This window comes from Puntigrus tetrazona, chromosome 5 (genome assembly GCF_018831695.1).
Source record: "Puntigrus tetrazona isolate hp1 chromosome 5, ASM1883169v1, whole genome shotgun sequence".
Taxonomy (NCBI): Eukaryota; Metazoa; Chordata; class Actinopteri; order Cypriniformes; family Cyprinidae; genus Puntigrus; species Puntigrus tetrazona.
In genome coordinates this window covers 8,574,875-8,594,040 of record NC_056703.1, presented here as the reverse complement: position 1 = coordinate 8,594,040, position 19,166 = coordinate 8,574,875, and the positions used below count along the sequence as shown (strand labels likewise).

At 40.8% G+C, this 19,166-nt stretch overlaps 2 protein-coding genes across 2 annotated transcripts; both read right to left on the bottom strand.

The window, feature by feature from the left end:
- Positions 1-508: 508 nt before the first annotated feature.
- Positions 509-4,607, bottom strand: barhl1a (BarH-like homeobox 1a). Its single transcript, XM_043240152.1, has 3 exons — positions 3,595-4,607; positions 2,587-2,809; positions 509-1,608 (listed from the first exon to the last, which is right to left on the bottom strand). Exons 1-3 carry the CDS (start codon positions 3,989-3,991, stop codon positions 1,329-1,331), a joined length of 900 nt encoding a protein of 299 aa, XP_043096087.1. The 5' UTR covers positions 3,992-4,607; the 3' UTR covers positions 509-1,328.
- A 256-nt stretch (positions 4,608-4,863) lies between these two features.
- On the bottom strand, positions 4,864-19,030 carry cfap77 (cilia and flagella associated protein 77). Its single transcript, XM_043238585.1, has 7 exons — positions 18,715-19,030; positions 18,424-18,495; positions 11,901-12,000; positions 10,506-10,734; positions 7,769-7,874; positions 7,572-7,673; positions 4,864-5,188 (listed from the first exon to the last, which is right to left on the bottom strand). The coding sequence occupies exons 2-7, from the start codon at positions 18,484-18,486 to the stop codon at positions 5,066-5,068; spliced, it is 723 nt and encodes a 240-aa protein (XP_043094520.1). The 5' UTR covers positions 18,487-18,495; positions 18,715-19,030; the 3' UTR covers positions 4,864-5,065.
- Positions 19,031-19,166: the final 136 nt, after the last annotated feature.

The following is a 19,166-nucleotide window of genomic DNA, read 5'->3' as shown; positions in this document are numbered from 1 at the left end:
CAGATTTTGGAGAATCCACACGTTTTGGCGACCAGACCTGCCTTTAGTAGTTGTGCGCACGTTTACGAGAACGCCGCAACCAAATAGCCTTTGTTAAAAGCGTTTAGCTCATTTCCCTGGCTCGGTCAGGTAAAGACGGGTGGATATGTATGGAGGCTTACGCTGACCAGCTGTCTCAAGCGTGGAGTCTGACTCGCCCGGTCACCAGCTGCCGTCTCTTGGCCGAGTCGAAAGGAAACTTGACCGGAATATTACGTTTCACGGTCGCTTTATTAGCGTAAAAGCCGCTTGTAAAAATTTGATTGGTCTGTAATAATGAAACGCCTATTATGATTGGTCGATTAAACCCGCACAACAAACCACTTACCCAGATAGCGCCCGTTTCGACGCTCTTGTGGAGAGGGTTTCCTTTTGGCGGCGATGCGCACGCTTATGTTAATTAAAAACGTAAATATTTACGTAAATAATGCAGAGACGGGAGAACGAGTCACAATATGAGCGCAGGAAACACGGGAAAGATTGTTTTTATTGCGTAACCGCGTCGGCGGGCTGTTGGTTTGATGTCCAGCTGTAATGCGTTATAAAAATGACATTTGTGCTTGTTTTAAAGCTCATTTATATGCACCGTATATTCACAGGCAATATGCAAAAAAAAATGTTTGAGCAAGAGAGTATCGAAGAATAAAGTAGTTCTGTCGTACGTGACAAATTCACAGTCTTTATTTAGAAAAGTATTTTGGCGTCTGTTGAACCGGGTTTTAAACTACCCATAAACACAACACAATTTCCACAAAAACGGAGTCGTCGTCTAAACAGGCTGTAGTGCCATTAGTGGGGTCATTTTTCATTAGAAAAACTGTTTTAGTTTTTGAAAATCATCCGCTCAGCACTACCACCGCCATCACATTAATCGGTGACCAGATTAAATTTAAGTTATTATTCGTGTAGTTTTTGCAATGCATTTTTATCAAAAATCCACAATTGTATTGCATATGGTTTAGTTGAATTCTTTTTTTTAAGGATATGTTTATTTTGGTTTGCTTGCGTCATAATCTTGTGCAAATAAACCACGCCATTTCTTAGGGGAAAAGCAACTTCTTTCAGAAAACGGTCAGGAGGTCCCGTGAGGTGACGGAACCTCTCCGAATAATTTTCTGATGACTACTTCCGCACGTTAAAGTTTAATAAATAGTTAGCATTCGCCTTTTGGTCAGAGTCATTGGAAAAGTCTATTATTGCGCGTTTATATGTTCAGTATACACGGGTATTGTCCAAGCGCGACCCTGTCGTTCCTGAGGTTGGAGTTTTTGGGGGGGGTTGGAATCAGTTCATCGCGGTGTATGTCGCGGTATGACTCCGGGGAGAGACGCTGGCTCTCCGGCGCCCTGAAGACCGTGCAGGAGGATCCTGGGGACCAGAGGCCGCTGAACCGGCGGAGGAGGCGCGGAGGGCCCTCTGTACAGATACAGCCCGGGTCCCGGGTCGAGGTTAGACACCAAACTCTGAGGGTAAAAATAGGGTGATGGGAACATTCTTTGTAGAGCCGAGTAATTCCCTGCTTCCGCGAGGAGCTCCAGCCCAACCGCCGTCTGCCTTTTCCACTTCGTCCTGTTTGAAACAAACAACCTCATCAGCGTGCGACACGATGCTCGTTTTCTTTAAACATAATTGTTCTTCTTAAATTGCTGAAATCGTGACCAATTGCGTTCCGTGATTTTAAGTGTTGTTAAAAAAAAATCAAAGTGCGGCGCGACTAACGCGCAGGAAGCCATTTTGTTGTCATGTGACGCTGAACCGTAAAACAAAGACGACCCCTTTAGGTGCGCCGGTGCCTTAAAGTTTTTCGCTTTTGATTTATTTCGTTTTCGTATAATTCGACTTTTTAAGGGAAAGGAACGATTTTCCTCAGATCAAATAAAGTAACCAAAAAACCCCCCCAAAAAAACTCGTGATTCAAAAATGTTTTAAAATTCATGTTGCAAGGTGAATTTTTAGTAGCCTACATTTTTCTTTCAAAAATGCCTTTAAAAACAGCAATAGAATTACAAATTTGCCTTTTCTAATCAGAGCTATATATATATATATATATATATATATATATATATATATATATATATATATATATATATATATAATAAACTACAAAGAAATAGCTATGTGGCTCTTCGTGGAAAGTTTTTGTTCGTCGAGGATGAATCCGTGTAATATCCTGTAGAACACTCATCCGTCAAATTGTCACTCAGCAAAGAGCCATTTCAGGTAAATAATTAATAATTTTGGCAATTGTTTAATTACTACTCGGAAGCTAAATTATTGATACGCGATGCGGTAATTTATTATTTATGACTAAATGTGTTGGAGCCGTGGTGCGCGTGGTTTTCGTACGCGCAACTTTTTTCCCGTTGTGGTTTAATTTTTCGACATCATGACAACACAACAACCATTTTCGTTCCTAGATTAATATTGAAATTATAATTTTTTTAAAAACAGTGATATTGTATAAAACCCGTGCGTTTAAAATGCCCGCGTCGTGTCAAGTTGCGTGTTTGCCGGTGCGCGTGACAGCATGTGATTGTTTGTATTCACCTGCGGTTTTGGTACCATGTTTTGACCTGTGTGTCTGTGAGGTTGAGGGACGCTGCCAGCTCCATCCTGTCCTGCACGCTGAGGTACTTCTGACGCTCGAAGCTGCGCTCTAGCTGCGCCAGCTGGTGATCGGTGAACGCGGTGCGCGCCTTGCGAGGCTTCTTCAGCCGGGAGCCGGGGCTGTCTCTACTGCTGGAGATTTCTCGATCAGCTTCGTCTTTCACTGAAAACGCCATGCACATATTCAGAAACGCTGCTGGCAGAATTTCTATTCTATTAAATCTGTTATTTAAAAAGGCCTGCGGTTTAGGCGTGCTTTTATGCAGAAATGAACACTTGGTAATATCCATTTGTTGTAATTTTGCATGAACCGAGGGCTCTCAAAAGCGGCTTGTCGTTACGATCGTCAGATGGATAAATTCAGAGCCAAAATTAGGCCATTTAGTGAAACACATTTTCTGCCAGTTAGTTGTGAGCTTAACAGGCTCTCTCGGTTGATTAAACCTGCGTCAGGACATTTGATTCGGATTTGAAACCATTACACGTTTTTGGATAAAATGACCTCCAAAAGAGGGATTATTTTTTTATTTAAATATCACGTTTTAATTGGAAATAAATGTAACGAGTAATTGCATTGAAATTAGTTATAGGACGGAATAAAAAAATGAAAACGAAAATGTTATATAAATAATAAAAAGATTCTTGACGGAGGTCAGCAGTGCTGCCTGTTTATTTGTATTTATTTTATGATCTCTAAAAAAACCCCTGTTTTCAGGTTAATTTCTTAGTTTAGATCTCGATTTTTAAGCATTAAAAATACACTTGACATATATTTATTTTACTAAGTTTTACTTAATTTCTTAGGAAGGTAAAAATGCAAAACGGCCCGTGACCATGTATACATTTTACCTGAATCTAAAAATAAAACGTAAAACTGACAATACGATTACAATTAAACGATGAAACCTTTTGAGCGTCTGTTTTAAAAACAAGCTTGGTGCGTCTCACCCCTGTATTCACTGTCCGAGGACGAATTGCTGTGAAGTTTGTCCATGCAGTCTTCATTATCTTGCGCCGACTGTCCGGTGCTGGAATAAGGAGCACAGGCAGCCAGGGGTTTGCAGTCCGCGAGTATGTCTCTGATCAAGAACGAGGACGTGACCGTCCGCGGCTGCTGGGATATTTGTAAAGGAGAGTCCAGTCCGAGGGCGCGAGCGTGTCTCTGCACCGCGTCTTCCACCGAGGTCCGTCTCGGGGAGGGAGGCGACGAGCAGCCGCTGTCCAGATCCGACCGCGGGCTCAGCTCCGCGGGAGACCTGCACTCCCCCTTTGACACGCACGGGCTGGTCGGTCTGTGAGAAAGTAGGGACTCGATCCCAAAGCTCGACCCGTTTGATACCTCCATCGCGAGACGAGCCGATATCAAATGCGCATCTGTCCTTTCCGACGCCGGTGTTGGTGATACGGCGAAAACTGCTTAGACTTACGGCAAATTTAGATTATAATTCTGGACATTTTTCAAAGTCCGCCAAACTCCTTTTAGATCTTGTCCCAGGGCAAAAAAGTCCTCTCTATATATATATCTATATGTTTTTTTTTAAGTATTTTTTTTTTTTACCAGATCCGCCTTCTTCTTGTCGTTGACCGCAGGTCGGTTTTGTTGTAGTACAGTCCTTCAAAAAGCAAATCCGTGAAGCGCACCGGTCAGTTTCAGCACCAAGGACAGATACAACTACATAAAAACAGCGCTGTCTGCACTCATTATAAAACTATTAATTAGCTTGGAAACTTATCTGGATTTCTAGAAGCACAACCACGACCTTGCTAAGCCCCAAATCCTCTGACCTAGACCCGATGCCGATGTGTAAAGTTCTAGTCCAGGTCTGCGAGGACTAAACCTGTGTAACGGAGTATAAACACAGGCAGTGATCTCCACGACCTGAAAACGACACCCTCAAGGAAACAGCCAATACCGGAGGAGGAACAAGCTTTTAAAGGTGTCCATTCCGCGTTTGTCCCGAGCGCCACGTCGTTATTGGTTAAAGGGTGTTTTTGGGGGGTGATGATCACGTATGTGTTGTGGGAGGGGGAGAAAGATAGTCAACCCTCCCTCTTTTCTCCTAAATAAATCGCAGACACGTAATACGTGACATGTGGATCCTGCACAAGGTGCTAGATTTTACGTGCGCCGCTTTTCTTTTTTTTTCCCTCCTTTTTAAACCAACACCTAAACCAGGGTTTTAAACCTGCGCGACTCTAATAGCTCAGGGAGCAGTATAACATTATAGATTTTTATTTTCACTCTTTTCATTCCATTTCATTTCAAATGATGATACAGATACATAGGTATAGATGTGTATATAGATAGACCAAAAAAAATCAGAACAACAAATTACATCACAATTTTTTTTTATTGAGAAATTAATACTCGAAGAAGCCTGGTTCGCAAAGGCACAGAGATGTAGTAATTTTAGCTCTGTTAATCCACCGTGTAAGTGCCTTGACCCAGAATCCCTCTCCTGCTTGCAGACTCTGAGCGGTGGGCGCTCATGGCTTTCTTCCGGGCTTCAGGATCTCGAAAGGTGTCCAGAGCTGGTCCCACCTACAGAATACAAAACAGAGAATCCCATAAATCTTACACTGACTTTCAGCAGACTGGGATGCTGTCTTGGTAGTAAGACGTACACGTTTACGTTTACGTTTATTTATATATATATATATATATATATATATATATATATATATATATATATATATATATATATATATATATATATAATGTAGAGAAAAAGAGCAGGTAATCTCATTGTATCTGATAAATCAACCTAGAGTAGGAAAATAAGATTTAGGCTTATTGTAGTTCAACACCAAAAACAAAAAGATATGAATGACAGAGGAAAGTAACATGGATGGCACTGTTGGAACATAGAAGACTTTCTGTTTTGATACACAAAAGTGCAGTCAGAATAGTCGAACATTAAAAAACATATCCCTCTAAAAGGCAACAGAGACTCTTTGTCCATGTTTTACTTCTGTAGCATCTAAGCTGGTACGTAAAAATGTATACTGACAGCTATTAAATAATAGAACTTGTTGGCACAGCACATTTATAATTTGAACAATGGCTCAAAACAGGCATATATATGCGTAAGAAAAATATATACGAAAACGTCTATTTTGTGCGTTTACCACGTTTACGGCATGTTTCAGAACAGCAAAAACATTTTGAAACTTTACCGGCGTGTCACATCGTGTTTTCAATATATTTATTTGTTTATCTTTTTTTCCTTTTTCTATTCTAAAAAATCTGTTGCCTCCCACAAACACTTTTGACACCTCCACACCTTTTTGAATTAAATAGGAGGAACACACGTCTCGGGAAAGGTGGAATGAAAGAGATGTAAGAGAAGGTGACAATACAAACAAACAAACAACAGGAATGAAGAAAATGAGTGTAGAATGAAGAAGAGAGTCAAGGATGCAAATGTCGAACCTGGTGCTATCAGGACAGCTACTTGACAGGCTGTAATGAGCAGAGGTAAATCTTTTATAAGGTTAACGCTCCTCTCTCTCTCCATCAGCTGTCATACAAGAGAGAATTTAGCGCAGGCGTGCAACCAAAATAACACTCTCCCTCCCTCATTAGAGCCGACTGAGGGTGGACGACAGGACAGGCAGCCACGGGGTGTGTGTGTGTGTGTGTGTGTGGGGAGGGGGTTGTAATTTGCAGAGGAAATTCAGACAGAGAGGAAAAACAGGATGGTGGAGGAGTGCATGGAAAGAGTTAAAAGGAAAAAAAAATCATATCAGTGTGGGATATTGTGTGAGACGTAGCAATATTCGTGTTTAACCATGAGCATGTGTCATGCAAATAAATATATCTCCGTGTTATCGTGTTTATGCTTTTTTATGCTCCTAAATGTGTGATACGAAAAAAAAATGCCTAAAATGAAATATTTAGCAGCAAAGACACTGTATTATATATATATATATATATATATATATATATATATATATATATATATATATATATATATATATATATATATTAAAAACACTATCAAATTAGCGTCAATACAAAGTGTCACAAACCTAAAGTGAATTAGCTGAATTATAAAAAGGAAGTCATTTTTCATGAATCAGATATGAAGGAATTGTGGTCTCTCGCTGCGTTTTTTGTTATGTGCAAGAAACTCACAGGCAAATAAGATGATATCACATATGGACAAATCTTCCTCAGCTGGGTTTTAAATCATTAAATAATTTTTTTTTTGCATTTGCGACAATTTTTACTCCCAGTCCAGAGCCCTGTGTAAATAACTGCTCTGGTTAGTGCATATGTATTGCGGTGTTCTGTCAGTGCTTGTAAAGGTGTGTTTGGATGTGTGTAAGGGCCATCATTAGCTCAGCAGGGGTCTTATTCCTTCATAATTGGAAGCATTGGGGATTGTCAATAGAGAATTTTCATGCACCGCTGACAGGTAGAGCTGTCAGGCTGGTAGGCAGCTTGTCAACACAAAAGACCAGTAAAAACAAAGCACTATTGATTTACTTGGTGCTTTTGCATTAAGGCTAGCAGAGGGACCAAAACTGAAGGGGTTAGTGTACACGTGAACAATCGTAAGGGCTTGAGGCAGGTATTGTTACTTTCAGCGTAGATTTTTCAGCAAGGTATCCTCATACTTCACGCTGTCACAACACACACACACACACGCACGTCCTCTCTCTCTCTCTCTCATATGCATGTATACACACACACACACACACACACACACACACACACACAGAGACAGTGCGCAGATCCTTTCTATCCTTCCAGTGGGAGTCAACCAAACCAATGAATGAAAAAAATATAAATAACAAAATGCATGAAAAATATAATTCTGTATTATTTAGAAAATAACTAGACTAATCAGGTGTGGAAGAGAAATGAGCATGGAGACTACAGAGTGAAAATGAAATAGTAAGCGCTAGGGAATTTTCACCTGCTGGAAACAAGGCATTTTCCACATGGATGGGGCCTCAGGCAAGGGGCGACTCTTGCGAAGCGTGGTTGTTCGTGTATCCTGTATACGTCCAAGCTGAGCCTGCGAAGCATTTAATAGACCCTTACTGCTTAATCACTCTTCTAAAAGAAGACCGAGGTTAATATAAAAATCATTCTGTGATATCGTCAACAGACCTTCTTATGCCGATGGGCCTGCAGGATTTTATCCTTGGTCTGCTGCTCTTCCAGCCATTTCTGAGCATACTTATACTCCATGAGCTCTGAGATTGGAGTGGATGCTCTAAAACGGAACAAAACGGTTTTCCCCACGTCTGAATATGAAGAATCTGTGATTTAAACTCGTTTCGTTAGTTAAAACCATAATCAAAGAAATTAAATGAGAAAAGGATCGTTCATAAAATTCTTTCATAAGAATTTCGAAAGATTGTTCATAAGAAAATACATTTTCTAAAAAGCAAGCCACAAAAAGTAATGCCACAATTTACACATCGGTGTTCAGATCATTTTCTTCTCCTGACAAAATGCATGTAATTGCAATACGTTTTCACGTGCTTGTCCGCTGCATGACTTCATGTGCCTGTCACGAAAAATCAGAAAATAAAAAATCGAATAATTGCTGAATTGTTGAATTTTAAATCAGTAGGGCTCGAGGCATCAAAAGTAACAAGCTGTTTTACGGATGGTTAATGTACATTATTACTGAAATCTTGTAAAAATTGGCTACAATACTAGATACTTTAACTACCTCCTGCTTACTTCCCAACACTGGGGCTGATAACCATATTCTGCTGCTATTTATATAATAACGTTCAGTTTATTAGTAGGCCGGTGATATATCAAATTCCTAATCACCGGTATATGCACCCTATGCCGTTATGCATGTTCTATCTGGACATTGTGATCAATGGCTCAATAACCTAACGAGTTTAAATAGGCAGCTGAGAGAGCCTCCCAATCCAGTCGTCCTAACCCTGGATGAGGTTCTAGGAAGTGCAGAGGAACGCCGAGCAATTCTCTATCACTAGCATTTGATCTCAGACTGCCAGGTGTTAAGTTGTGAAAACAAAACATTCTTATATCTCGGATAGATATCTCCAGGTGATCTCTTGTGTGCATGCGTGAGCTGTATTTACTGTGCGTGTACGGGGATGGTGACATTTTGTGCAAGGATCCTAGCGCTCCCTCATTAGGGCTGACCGTGGCATTGGCAAACAGCATTTGATGGATAGAGTGCAGGGCCAAACAAGTCCCTATGGACCCCTGATCTTACCTCTCATTGCTTCAGACCTCCTTCCTCCTGACTGGCTCTTGAAACACACTCTCGCCTAGCACTTCTCACACTGGATGTATCAACATCAAGTGTGTGTGTGTGTGTGTGTGTGTGAGCGAAAGAGAGAAAGTCTGGACACAAAGCTGTGTTTTCAGTTAAATAATTCAGCTCCATTTCAACAGTATCAAGGCCCAAGAGGACAAGAACAAAAAAGAAAGCAGGCGGAAGGCAGAAGGAAGGAGTGAAGGGAGCTTGTGGCGCTGCGGACCGCTGTAATAATCTTACCTGTGCTCTCAGCAGAGTGCTCGTGTCATATCTCCGTGGGCACAGAGCTCAAAGATGAGTGCTCTCTCTCTTCCTTCTCCCTCGTTCTGTCTGTGTCTTACGGATATACAATTCCGTACCTCTATCACTTTTCTGCTATCGCCGTTTGCCTCATCCAGAAAAACAAAACACCCCGATCACTTTCTGAGATGATCAACACCCACCCAGCTCTGATTCCCACGTAGGAATGGCACACAGTTCTGCAAATAGGTTTTAATAGACCTATATACACAGATCTGCTCCCTCCATATATCCAGGCAAGTAAAAGCAACCCCATATTTTCCAGTTTATGGATTCTGGGTTTCCCAACATGTATTAATTCTCACTGATTCTCACCTGGAGATTTTTGTGTAAAATTACAGCCTTGTTGCTTCGTAAAGAACGTGACTACGAAATGCTAGATCAGTAATTTACGATATTACTAAACGAACATTTGCTGAACACGAAATCAACGGTTAATTAAATCATTGGCCGAATGGCACACGTAAAATGTAAATGAACAATAAATGTGAAATGACAAAAAGTAGCCTGACTTGAGACAATAGTTGAAAGAAACAAAAAATCTGTATGCATGATTTGTTTTTTTTTTACAGTACAAAACTGATTACTGGATTATAAATATAAATTAGAGAAATTATATTCACCCAGAAGTCCTAAATGATTTGCTGAAAGTAGGTGCTGGCCATATTAGGATTTATTCGATCTAATGCCGATACAACCAATTGACAGATGCTTATCTAAATGGCTGGCTAGTGGCTTAAATTTGCAGCCAAGTAACCAACGTTTTTTAAAAATATGATTATTTTTTAAAAGAATTCCCCCCAAGTTATTATTATTAATTCAGTGAAAGTTATTGTTACATATCTAACGTATGTAATGGTGTATAGCCCCTGCAATACTGAATATGTTTATTAGAACTTTCAGTGACATTTTCTTATAGACAAAGCTTTGTGCCAGACGATAAAATCCTTCCTGTGCGGTGCCAAGTGTTTTTGAATGTTTTGATTCACTGCCTATATCTGACGTGAGGGTGTGTATATGTGGGTGGGAGATGTAAACAGACAGCGGGAAAGAGACAAAGCCGAGGCAGAGGGAGCTATCATTAAAATGCATATTAGCATGTAGAGATATAAAAAACGGTTTCTGCCTATGTGTAAAAAATCATTAGTGAGCTTTTAAATAATTTAGCTATATATGAGTTTTCATATTTTCTTTGAAAAGGTAAATGAATTTCACTATAAATCCTTCTGATTCCTCTCAGCACGGCACCGATGAGATTGACTGAGACTGTAATGGTGAACACGGTTGTACACTCACCTGTTATTAATCCCAAATGAAGCATCTGGTGGGATGCGAGCCGGGGCAGACCTCCGAAAGCCCTCTCTGGTCAACGGCTGGCGCCGAATGTCGTGGGTGGCGCGATACTGGTGCAGCTCTTTAGCAGTAACCAAGCCTGACTTGACTCCTTCTCTGTTAAGGGCGATAAAGTCCCTCTCAGTCTCCCTGTTTCTGGTAGACATAGTGTGAGTGTGCCAGCTGGAGATAGCTAAAAAACGACAAAAGAGAGAGAAATGAAGGAAGACTTAATTCTGCACAAACAGTTCCTTTGATGAGAAGGATTACAGGGCGGCTAGGGTTTTTTAATGAGTATTTTCATCTCGTTTTCCCTTGAAAAAATCAAAAGAAGATAAATTTACTGGAGGAGCAAAACTGCAGAAGACACAATTATTTGCTTTCAGATGATATATATGAAATTTAATGCAATTAAATGTATGTATGTGACAAGAAAACAATTTTCCAACAGGGTTAGAAAAACTTAATATTCTCAGAAATCATATTGCTTGTAATGTACATTTATCTTGTTAAAAGATTAATTTCAGTTCGAAAATACTATTTTACTTGCGATGTTTTGCAGCTTCGGATACTTATGATGCAGTACACACTGGTTTTATGAGGTCTAAATCTTTTTTTGTACCGAAAGACTTCTTAGGTAAATAACAATCTATAGACAAATATCAATAGAAAAAGTACTTAAATTGGTAACCAAAAATTGTAAATGACTTCTAAACACTTACGTTAGAAATATCAGCAGCATTCAAACTATTAAATATAGCCATAGACAGATCAGCAGTTCAGCAAAACACTGCTCCATGGTGACTTTATGACACCAGGTAAATAAAAGTAGGCATGGGCTTCTGCAAGGCTCTGGCTGACATGTTCAGAACCAAGCAGAGATCGGTTTTGGGTGTTTTCTGCAATAATAGTAACATAAGAAATTGTGATGAGTAAGCTTAGATAAGCATGACAGGGTAACCCCAGCCCTAGAACTGCATCATAGGTTACGGGACTGTATAAGGGCTTGACACTTGCAGTCACCGCCTGTCGTCCGTTGGAAGTGCATAATTAAAGTGTGAGACGGGGAGCCGGTGCAGAAGCCAGGCACAGTTTAGTATGCTAACAGGAGCGCACTGACAGCACAGGCTAAGCGCCTGAGGGGACACTTACTCAAGAAAACGCACTGTGACATCATTGTGTGACAAGAGTTGAGGGGGAACGGGAATGGTGTCTCATAAACAAAAGGCTTTGAGTTAGTGTAGATGGAGCTTTATAATGACTGAATCGTAATGATGAGGTTTTGAATGTAAAGCCAACAGGGGTACAGTTTTAAAGGTGAATATAATGTCAGTTTTGCTAAATTGTTTTGCCACTTACCCTCTGGCACTCCTCCATCCCGAACTGTGGTCGCTGTCCCAAAAACAAAGTCAGGTCCCGGATAGGACAAACCCCTCGACTTGGTCTTTCCAAGAGCTGGCTATAGAAAACACAACAATGAGATATAAAAACAGAAGGACGCTATTTCATGAAATACCCCCAAGTTTTCCCCACTTGTGCAATACTTCTAAATGTAATGCACTAAAAGTACATTTTAATAATTGTTTGTTGCTAAATATGTGCACCTTTATAAATAATAATATTTTAGTAATTGTTTATATCTAAATATTTATCTAATTTTCTCCCCAAAGGCCGTTTTATGTCTACTTTCTGACAGAACAATGGCTCTTGTTTTTCAAGAGCTTTTTTTTCTGAACCTGTAAACTGTCAATCAAACCGTCAATCATCCTCAATTACATCACCGCAATAAAGGCGCCGTTAAACTGAAGCATTTAACGGCGCAAGACAATGCGTGCATCACAATGTCAAAGTTTTACGGACCTCTAGAGTGGCGGCTGATTTCTTGATTGACAGGCAGTTTTCCGACCTACGCCTTAAAGCCCTTGCACGCAAAAGCATCTGATTGTGTCTATTAATAAAATCGTAATTATGCACAAACTTATTACCATAAAAAATGCCGCAAAAGGAGCCCAAATGACTGTGGTGTCTGGCAGCACGTTAAAAACGAATTCCCATTGAACGTTGATGTGAGTGATCTTGATGGCTGATTTCTTCAGTCAGGACTCAGTCTGAATCACTAGCACAATGTAGTCCAGTCAGTTCATGTAGAGTATGATTTATGTCTCCAGAGTCATAACTGTAAGATGATTGACAGCTAAAGAGTTGAAAAAGGCAACACTTATCTTACTATGTGTGTGTAGGGGGGGGGTTGTTTGGGAGGGGGTATTTACCCCCTATCATCATTTACTCAGAGAGAAGCTCTCATGGGGCAAAAGAAAAGCCCACTATTTTTCTCTGAGCTCCGTTAAACAGCTCAAAGCCTTGTTTTAAGAGCAGCTTAGCTGCGAAAAAGGTGGAAAATTGAGAATCAAACCACGGCAAAGGTGACAACCGGATGTATCAAAAGTGATCTGTGGAATATGGTGCCTGAGCACTCCAGAAGCTCAAATCTTTGATGTTTGATGGAACATGAGGGAGGTGTGCTCATGTGTCAGTCACAGAGTTACATTCATGTCGGCGGTTCTCCTCATGCTGCCGTATGCGATTTTTGGAGGGAGAAAAGAATCAACGCAGTGAGTCTGTCGTCATCTCTGGAGATCTCTGTGTGTTTGCTGTGCTCTAAAGACTTAATTCTTGGTTAAAAACCCTCAATCCTTCATTATTCTGAGCTTCCAATTGTCTACATTGAAAAATGGATTTGAAAGATATTTGTCACTGGACCCCCACCAATCACGCTGGGCAAGTAAAGCCCTCCAAAAACCGGAGTCGACTGCCAAACTTGGCCCTTTTTTATGATGAATTCCTCAGCACGGCCAAATTGAGATAACCTAAATCTTCCTTGGCCTTTTTAACTCGCAGACACCCAACCTCTAGTTAACAAGTCTGCTGAAACGTATCAAACGCTTCTTAAAAGCCCCAATCTTTTCAGCAAGTGCTACCAGGCTTCTCGGCCAGCCCTTTAATCCCCTTTGCAATTTTAATCTTCAGATTGTTTTGAGGAGATCACTTAGAGATGCCTGACGGAACGTGTTGACCGCTGGCGTAAAACGGCTAATCAGACCCCTCTAAACATTATTGGGCCTTTCATTCGCAATAAAAGGGCTGAAAGAGAAGAGTACAACAGAAAAGGCAAGTCGGGCGAAGGATTATGTTAAGCAAAAGCTCCTTTTATATTGTCATTTACTGGTGATCTGTCTCTATATTGTGTTTTCATTAACCAGGCATGGATCTGCTGAATGAACCAGAGGCCGGCATGAGAATGGGCTGCTTCAGGAGAGGCTACATGAGGGTCAGCGGGAGCAGATTATTCGCACAGGCTAAAAGAGACAGAGAACAGGGGGACATAATCATCTCTTATTAAGGAGACCCCTTCAGTCTATTCAGGCCCCCGTGCTTTAATTTCACCATTCTTTTGTGTTCCCTTGCTCATGTGTGCTTTTAGGATTTCGCTTGAGATGCTGAGATTAGCTTAGCGCTGACCCTGTGGGTCCATCTCTGCACTTTTCGGTCCCGTCACCGGTTCTTTTTGAACACTTGCGCAAGTTCTTTTTTTTCCTCAGATGTTGCGAATACCATGTGGTATTTGTCTTTCTTTCCTTGATCTCACCCAGACATCGTTCCCAACAGCCTTGCTACTGGATTTACACACTTTTCGGAGAGGAAGCTTCTGGATAAAACTGGTCTGCTCCTCCCGTCCAAGACCTAGTAGATTTATTCCGTCCCTGTGGAACCGGTTTAATCTCATCAGGCAGCGGCATGAAGAACTGTGAGCCAGGCCTGATCATCTCATCTCATCAGTGCTGACAGACAGCTTCGCAATCGGTTTCTCCGTCAGACTTACAAATAAAAGTGCCCATGATGATGATTAGAGGATAACGGCAGTAATGCTCACCGAACTGTCTCCACTAATTATTATCCAGCCCTTCCAACTCAGTTCAGCGCCATCTGGTGCCTGATTACAGGACAGCAGGCACATTGGCTTAAAATTAATCTCTTCATCTCGACTAAGCTAAAGAGAGGGAATGAATGGAGGAGAGAAAGTGGTAGTGGGAAAGCACAAAAAAGAATCTGTATCTTTGTCACAGTGCGATCTGATACAATTCACGGAGAGAGAAATCAAATATATTCACTGTTATAAAGAAGCAGAGAGGAAAACATGCTCTGTGCTCATAATTTGGACCTCGCTATGCGCTTGAAGGCAATGCAGAAATTGCCAACATGTTTAAGTCAGCTAAAAAATACATTTATTAATAAGGATTAGGTCAAAAACGCTGAGGGGAGAGAAAGTGGAATCATAACCCTAACTTTCTCATCAGATCACAGCTTTTCTCTTCTCTGGCTAAATCCGTCAACTCTAAATTAATATCAGCCCCACTTCTAAAATCCCCAGAATGACAATGCACGCATATGTGCAACGCAAACATACACACACACATTCATCTCATCTCCTCTATAGTCTGGCTGGTTATTAAGATGCTAACTCTCTTTATGTGTGGCAAATCCTGAAGCTTTGGGTATAATTGATGAGGCATTTCCATAAAGAGGGTCAGCTAATTGGGAGCATGTGTCTGGGCAAGCTTGCGCTACCCTTCTTCAATACAGATGAGTGTTATCCTTCTGCTTTAGATGTATGTATGCTTGGGTATGTATGTGTGGGTGTGTTTAATAAAAACGCTCCACGACTTGGAACCCAAACTGTGTTTCAACCATTTTAATAAGCGGCACAGAAAGAAGACACGTTCAAGGTTGCAAGCTGTTTTTAGAATTTGTACAAAGACCATCAAAAATGCAGCCGGGACGATTGCATTACTTTTATCTGTATCTGTTAATGCGTTAAAAATACATGAAAATTGCAAAAGTTACTTTTATTCAGCATGGATGCATTAAAATATTCGAAAAAACATAATAATAATGTTAAAAAGATGTCTATTTCAAATAAAAATTTCTATATATTAAAGAATCCAGTAAGAAATGCATCACATTTTCTACAAAAAATGTAAGCGGTTGATCTCAACTTGTTTTTCCCAAAATGTCTGCTACCTGAAAATTCGACAGAAATAAAATACTGTTATAATTTTTAATTTTAAATTGTGATGATTTTTTACAGCTAATAGTGGGCCCTCAGACTACATAAATAGTTAGCACTGCAACTGAACAAGATATGATATATGAGTTTCCATTCCCTTAATCCATAAATGAAAGCATACGGTCCTCGTTATGACAGACTACATACGCCAAAGGTCTCTTTACTTAACTCATTTACATTTATCTATTATGCAAGCAGTTTACAGTTATGTATTGGGTTCATGCTTATGTATCCGTCTCCCTGTGCTTGTGTCTAGAGCGGTCCCAGCTGGATCCCATTAATAACAAGGCCCTGCGTTGCTACAGAGACCGCGTGGAAGCTAAAGCACCTTGCAGAAGTGGTAGCGAGGAACTGTATGCGTGGGCATACAGTGTAGATGCCTATGTAAAACTGAGCTGGGTGAAGGTCAAGGTCGGGGGCCAGTTCTTTTGCAATTCAAATAAATTCCAGGGGCCAATTAAAGTCACCAGGCGACTGTACGAAATTTTAGCTTCATTTGCCAAGTCTTAAACTCCGATATCGGGTTTTTAAAGCTCCCGCAGCCTTCAGAAGGTAAATCTTTTTTAATTTTCTGTTTAATTCAGTCTAAAACGGCTTTAGGCCGGACCGCATATACATAATAAATTTGCGCTGCAGGCGAGTATCAGCTACAGTAGAGATTTGCTTAAGAATGAACCGCAGATTGCCGCGTGTCTAACATTAGCTACACGGGCTGAATGAAGCGAATGGTAATGAGTGGGAAGAGGGGACTGTGAATGGGGCCCAGCCAGCCTGCTGCACAGCAGGGCTCTCTCAGACACCAGAGTACAACAAAAGCCCCAAATCTGCTCCCCTGATCTCTAATTTACTGGTCATCAGGGAATACAGGCATGAAAACAGGATTTATTGGCCATGCCTCATCAAAAAGGAATTAACAAGAAGAGAGGAAAAGAGAGGAGAAGCCTTTTAGTACTTTTCTCACTATCAACTTTTTGGTCAGAAACGGGGAAAACCACACGTTGGATGCTCGCTTAAAGATACAGACCAATTCATCTCCTTTTCACTTTGAGGCCCATTAGCACATTACTAAGATATATGTCCCTTTTCCCCACGGGACAGCCATACATCAGCCCTACATAAGCAGAGAAAACTTCAGCGATGATGAACTGCTGCGCAGGCCGACAAGAGACGCGCTCAGCACAAGGGACTTGCAGCAGTTGGCCTATTTCTTAATGAATATGAGCCTTTTGCGGGTCTCCCTTTACATTGCAAGCGAGCAAAGACAGCCTCCGCTGATTGAAGAAGGTTGAACATTCGAACCTACGGCTCTGAAAAAACTAGATAGGGAAGAAATAGAGCAACATCAGGCAACGCCACAAGAACAAAAGCTTAAATCCTCACAGATGACTCCGTCATTGTTCCAGCACATTGCCAAAACCTGTAGCTATGACTGCTCACAATGAAAAAGAATGAGAAATCCTTGATCTCGTGGGACTACGGGAACATGCACGCAGTTCATTATCATAGTCATTTAAATACAGTAATCCTATTTTCTGCATCAGTCAAAAGGGGCATATCAAATAACCCTAGAGAACATTAGAAAGAAAGGAGGGGCGAGAGCAAGCAAAGGTCTAACCGAGGCATCTTATCCCACCAGGGATGGACAGGGTGATTGGACGAGTGCGAAAAGAGAGAAACAGTGACGATTGTGCAGGTTCATTTCATCCTTCCTTCTGCTCCAACGGAAGTCTTGATGAAGTTGAAATGAAGCAGAATTAGATGAAAGATGCGCCGGAAGTACTTCATTAGATTCAAGACGCGCTGGGTTTCACAAAGAGGGTTAACTACAGGAGAAGGCAGAGGAAGAAAATGCGATCGGCACCAAACACCGTTCCTCAAATCTCGGCACCGCACTCTAAAAAAATAAAAGTTCTTTGTTTTGCGATCTGCGGTTCTGAGAAGAACCCTTAACGTCCGTGAAAGCTTTCAACTGCGCTAAAAGTTCTTCGTAGAGGAAAAAAAACGAAGAAATAATTGTTCACTGAAAGTTCTCCTACGGCATAATTGGGAAAACACCTTTACAGTTTGACGCCATTAACGCGCACAGTTCCTTTATTCGGACATAATAAGAATAACAATTTTTTGTTTACAAACAAAAAAAAATTTAACCGTTGCTCTTGTATTTTAATTTAAAAAACGTCAAAGAGATTTACAGATCAGTAACAGTGCTAACTTAACGTGTTTACAACACAGTAAAAATAAAGGACTAAACCAGGGGCCTGTTTCTTTTAGTTAGTCTTTTATTGATTTGGTTCAAAATAAATCAGACTAGCTGAAATAAGCCTGGTTTATGAAACAGGCCCCTGGGCGGGGCTGCGGATTCTGAGTGTGTATCTTTAAAAAAAGCAATGTTTAGCTGATTAATTAGGGTTTACGTGACTTGAAGGAAGTGTGTGAGATAAAGCATGAGGAATGTGTCGTTCTGCTGCGGCATTCAGAAACGCAGGACAAGATCACACAAGCATCGGAGTCACGGTGGGATTTATTCAGAGACAGACTCTGCCATCTAGTGCTCAGTTTAGTTATAACGATGTTATTTTGTTGCGCTTTTCCGAATAAAAAAATCCACAGCTCGTTTGGAGTTTATGCATTAAGAATTATTGGGGTTTTTTTTATTATATATGCGTGAATAAATCACTCGGGCGTGGTGCTGTGCAGATAAACACGTTTACAAAGTTAACTTTACTAGCGAAAACCATCGGTAGTAATAGTTCAGACCTTAATTAATAGAGGACGATGCAGCATGGACTCTCTCACCACACCAACACGAGGACTGTCCATTTCTGACTCCTAGTGCGAAATAAAACAATTAACGTTAGCTCTTAATACTGTTACAGATGTATGTATATGCATACCATATACGGTTTTTAAATACACGATATGGTAATTTGAAGAAAAAAAAATCTAAATAACAGTTACTAAATGTCGATTACGAACTGTCGAAAACAATGTCGTCAAACCAACTATGACATTTTTGCCGCAATTTAGTGTTAATTGACGATTTCCAACCTGTAGGGTGAGAATGGCGGGTTGAAAAGCACGGTTTCCGGGTCCAAGACAAATCTTGGTGAATCTTGATGTGGTAACCGCGGTTCAAAAGCACTAAAATGCACCGATATTGTTCAGTGTTTTCGCAGGCCGTGCCGAACGTCGTTTCTGCTTGTCTCGCGTTGCCATGGAGACGGGACGCTTCCGCAAGCGCGAGTCACTGTTGCGCGCGACTCCCCTGAAATGTATTCGTTCAGCGTTTGAAGTTATGGTGAAATGTGCTGTATTTTAAAAGTCAAACATTTTATATGGGCAACCTTTTAAAATTGCCTATGTCACGACGATCATCCCTCCAGCGCGATAGAGGGAAGCATTGCACGACAGATACAAAGACCACATGCCGACACAAGAGAAAGAGCACAAAGCATAAACTAAAATATAAATATTGTGATTTAACCATCCACAGATTTAGT

What these genes read in the sequence shown, in the direction of transcription:
- barhl1a (XM_043240152.1), bottom strand. Translation starts at nt 3,991, where the DNA reads ATGGAGGTATCAAACGGGTCGAGCTTTGGGATCGAGTCCCTACTTTCT. An exon ending in CTCGGACAGTGAATACAGGG is followed by an intron (nt 2,810 to 3,594) that starts GTGAGACGCACC and finishes TGGCGTTTTCAG; the next exon opens with TGAAAGACGAAGCTGATCGA. An exon ending in ACATGGTACCAAAACCGCAG is followed by an intron (nt 1,609 to 2,586) that starts GTGAATACAAAC and finishes TGTTTCAAACAG; the next exon opens with GACGAAGTGGAAAAGGCAGA.
- cfap77 (XM_043238585.1), bottom strand. Translation starts at nt 18,486, where the DNA reads ATGGACAGTCCTCGTGTTGGTGTGGTGAGAGAGTCCATGCTGCATCGT. An exon ending in TCATTTGGGATTAATAACAG is followed by an intron (nt 7,875 to 10,505) that starts GTGAGTGTACAA and finishes GTTCCGTTTTAG; the next exon opens with AGCATCCACTCCAATCTCAG. An exon ending in AAATGCCTTGTTTCCAGCAG is followed by an intron (nt 5,189 to 7,571) that starts GTGAAAATTCCC and finishes TGTATTCTGTAG; the next exon opens with GTGGGACCAGCTCTGGACAC.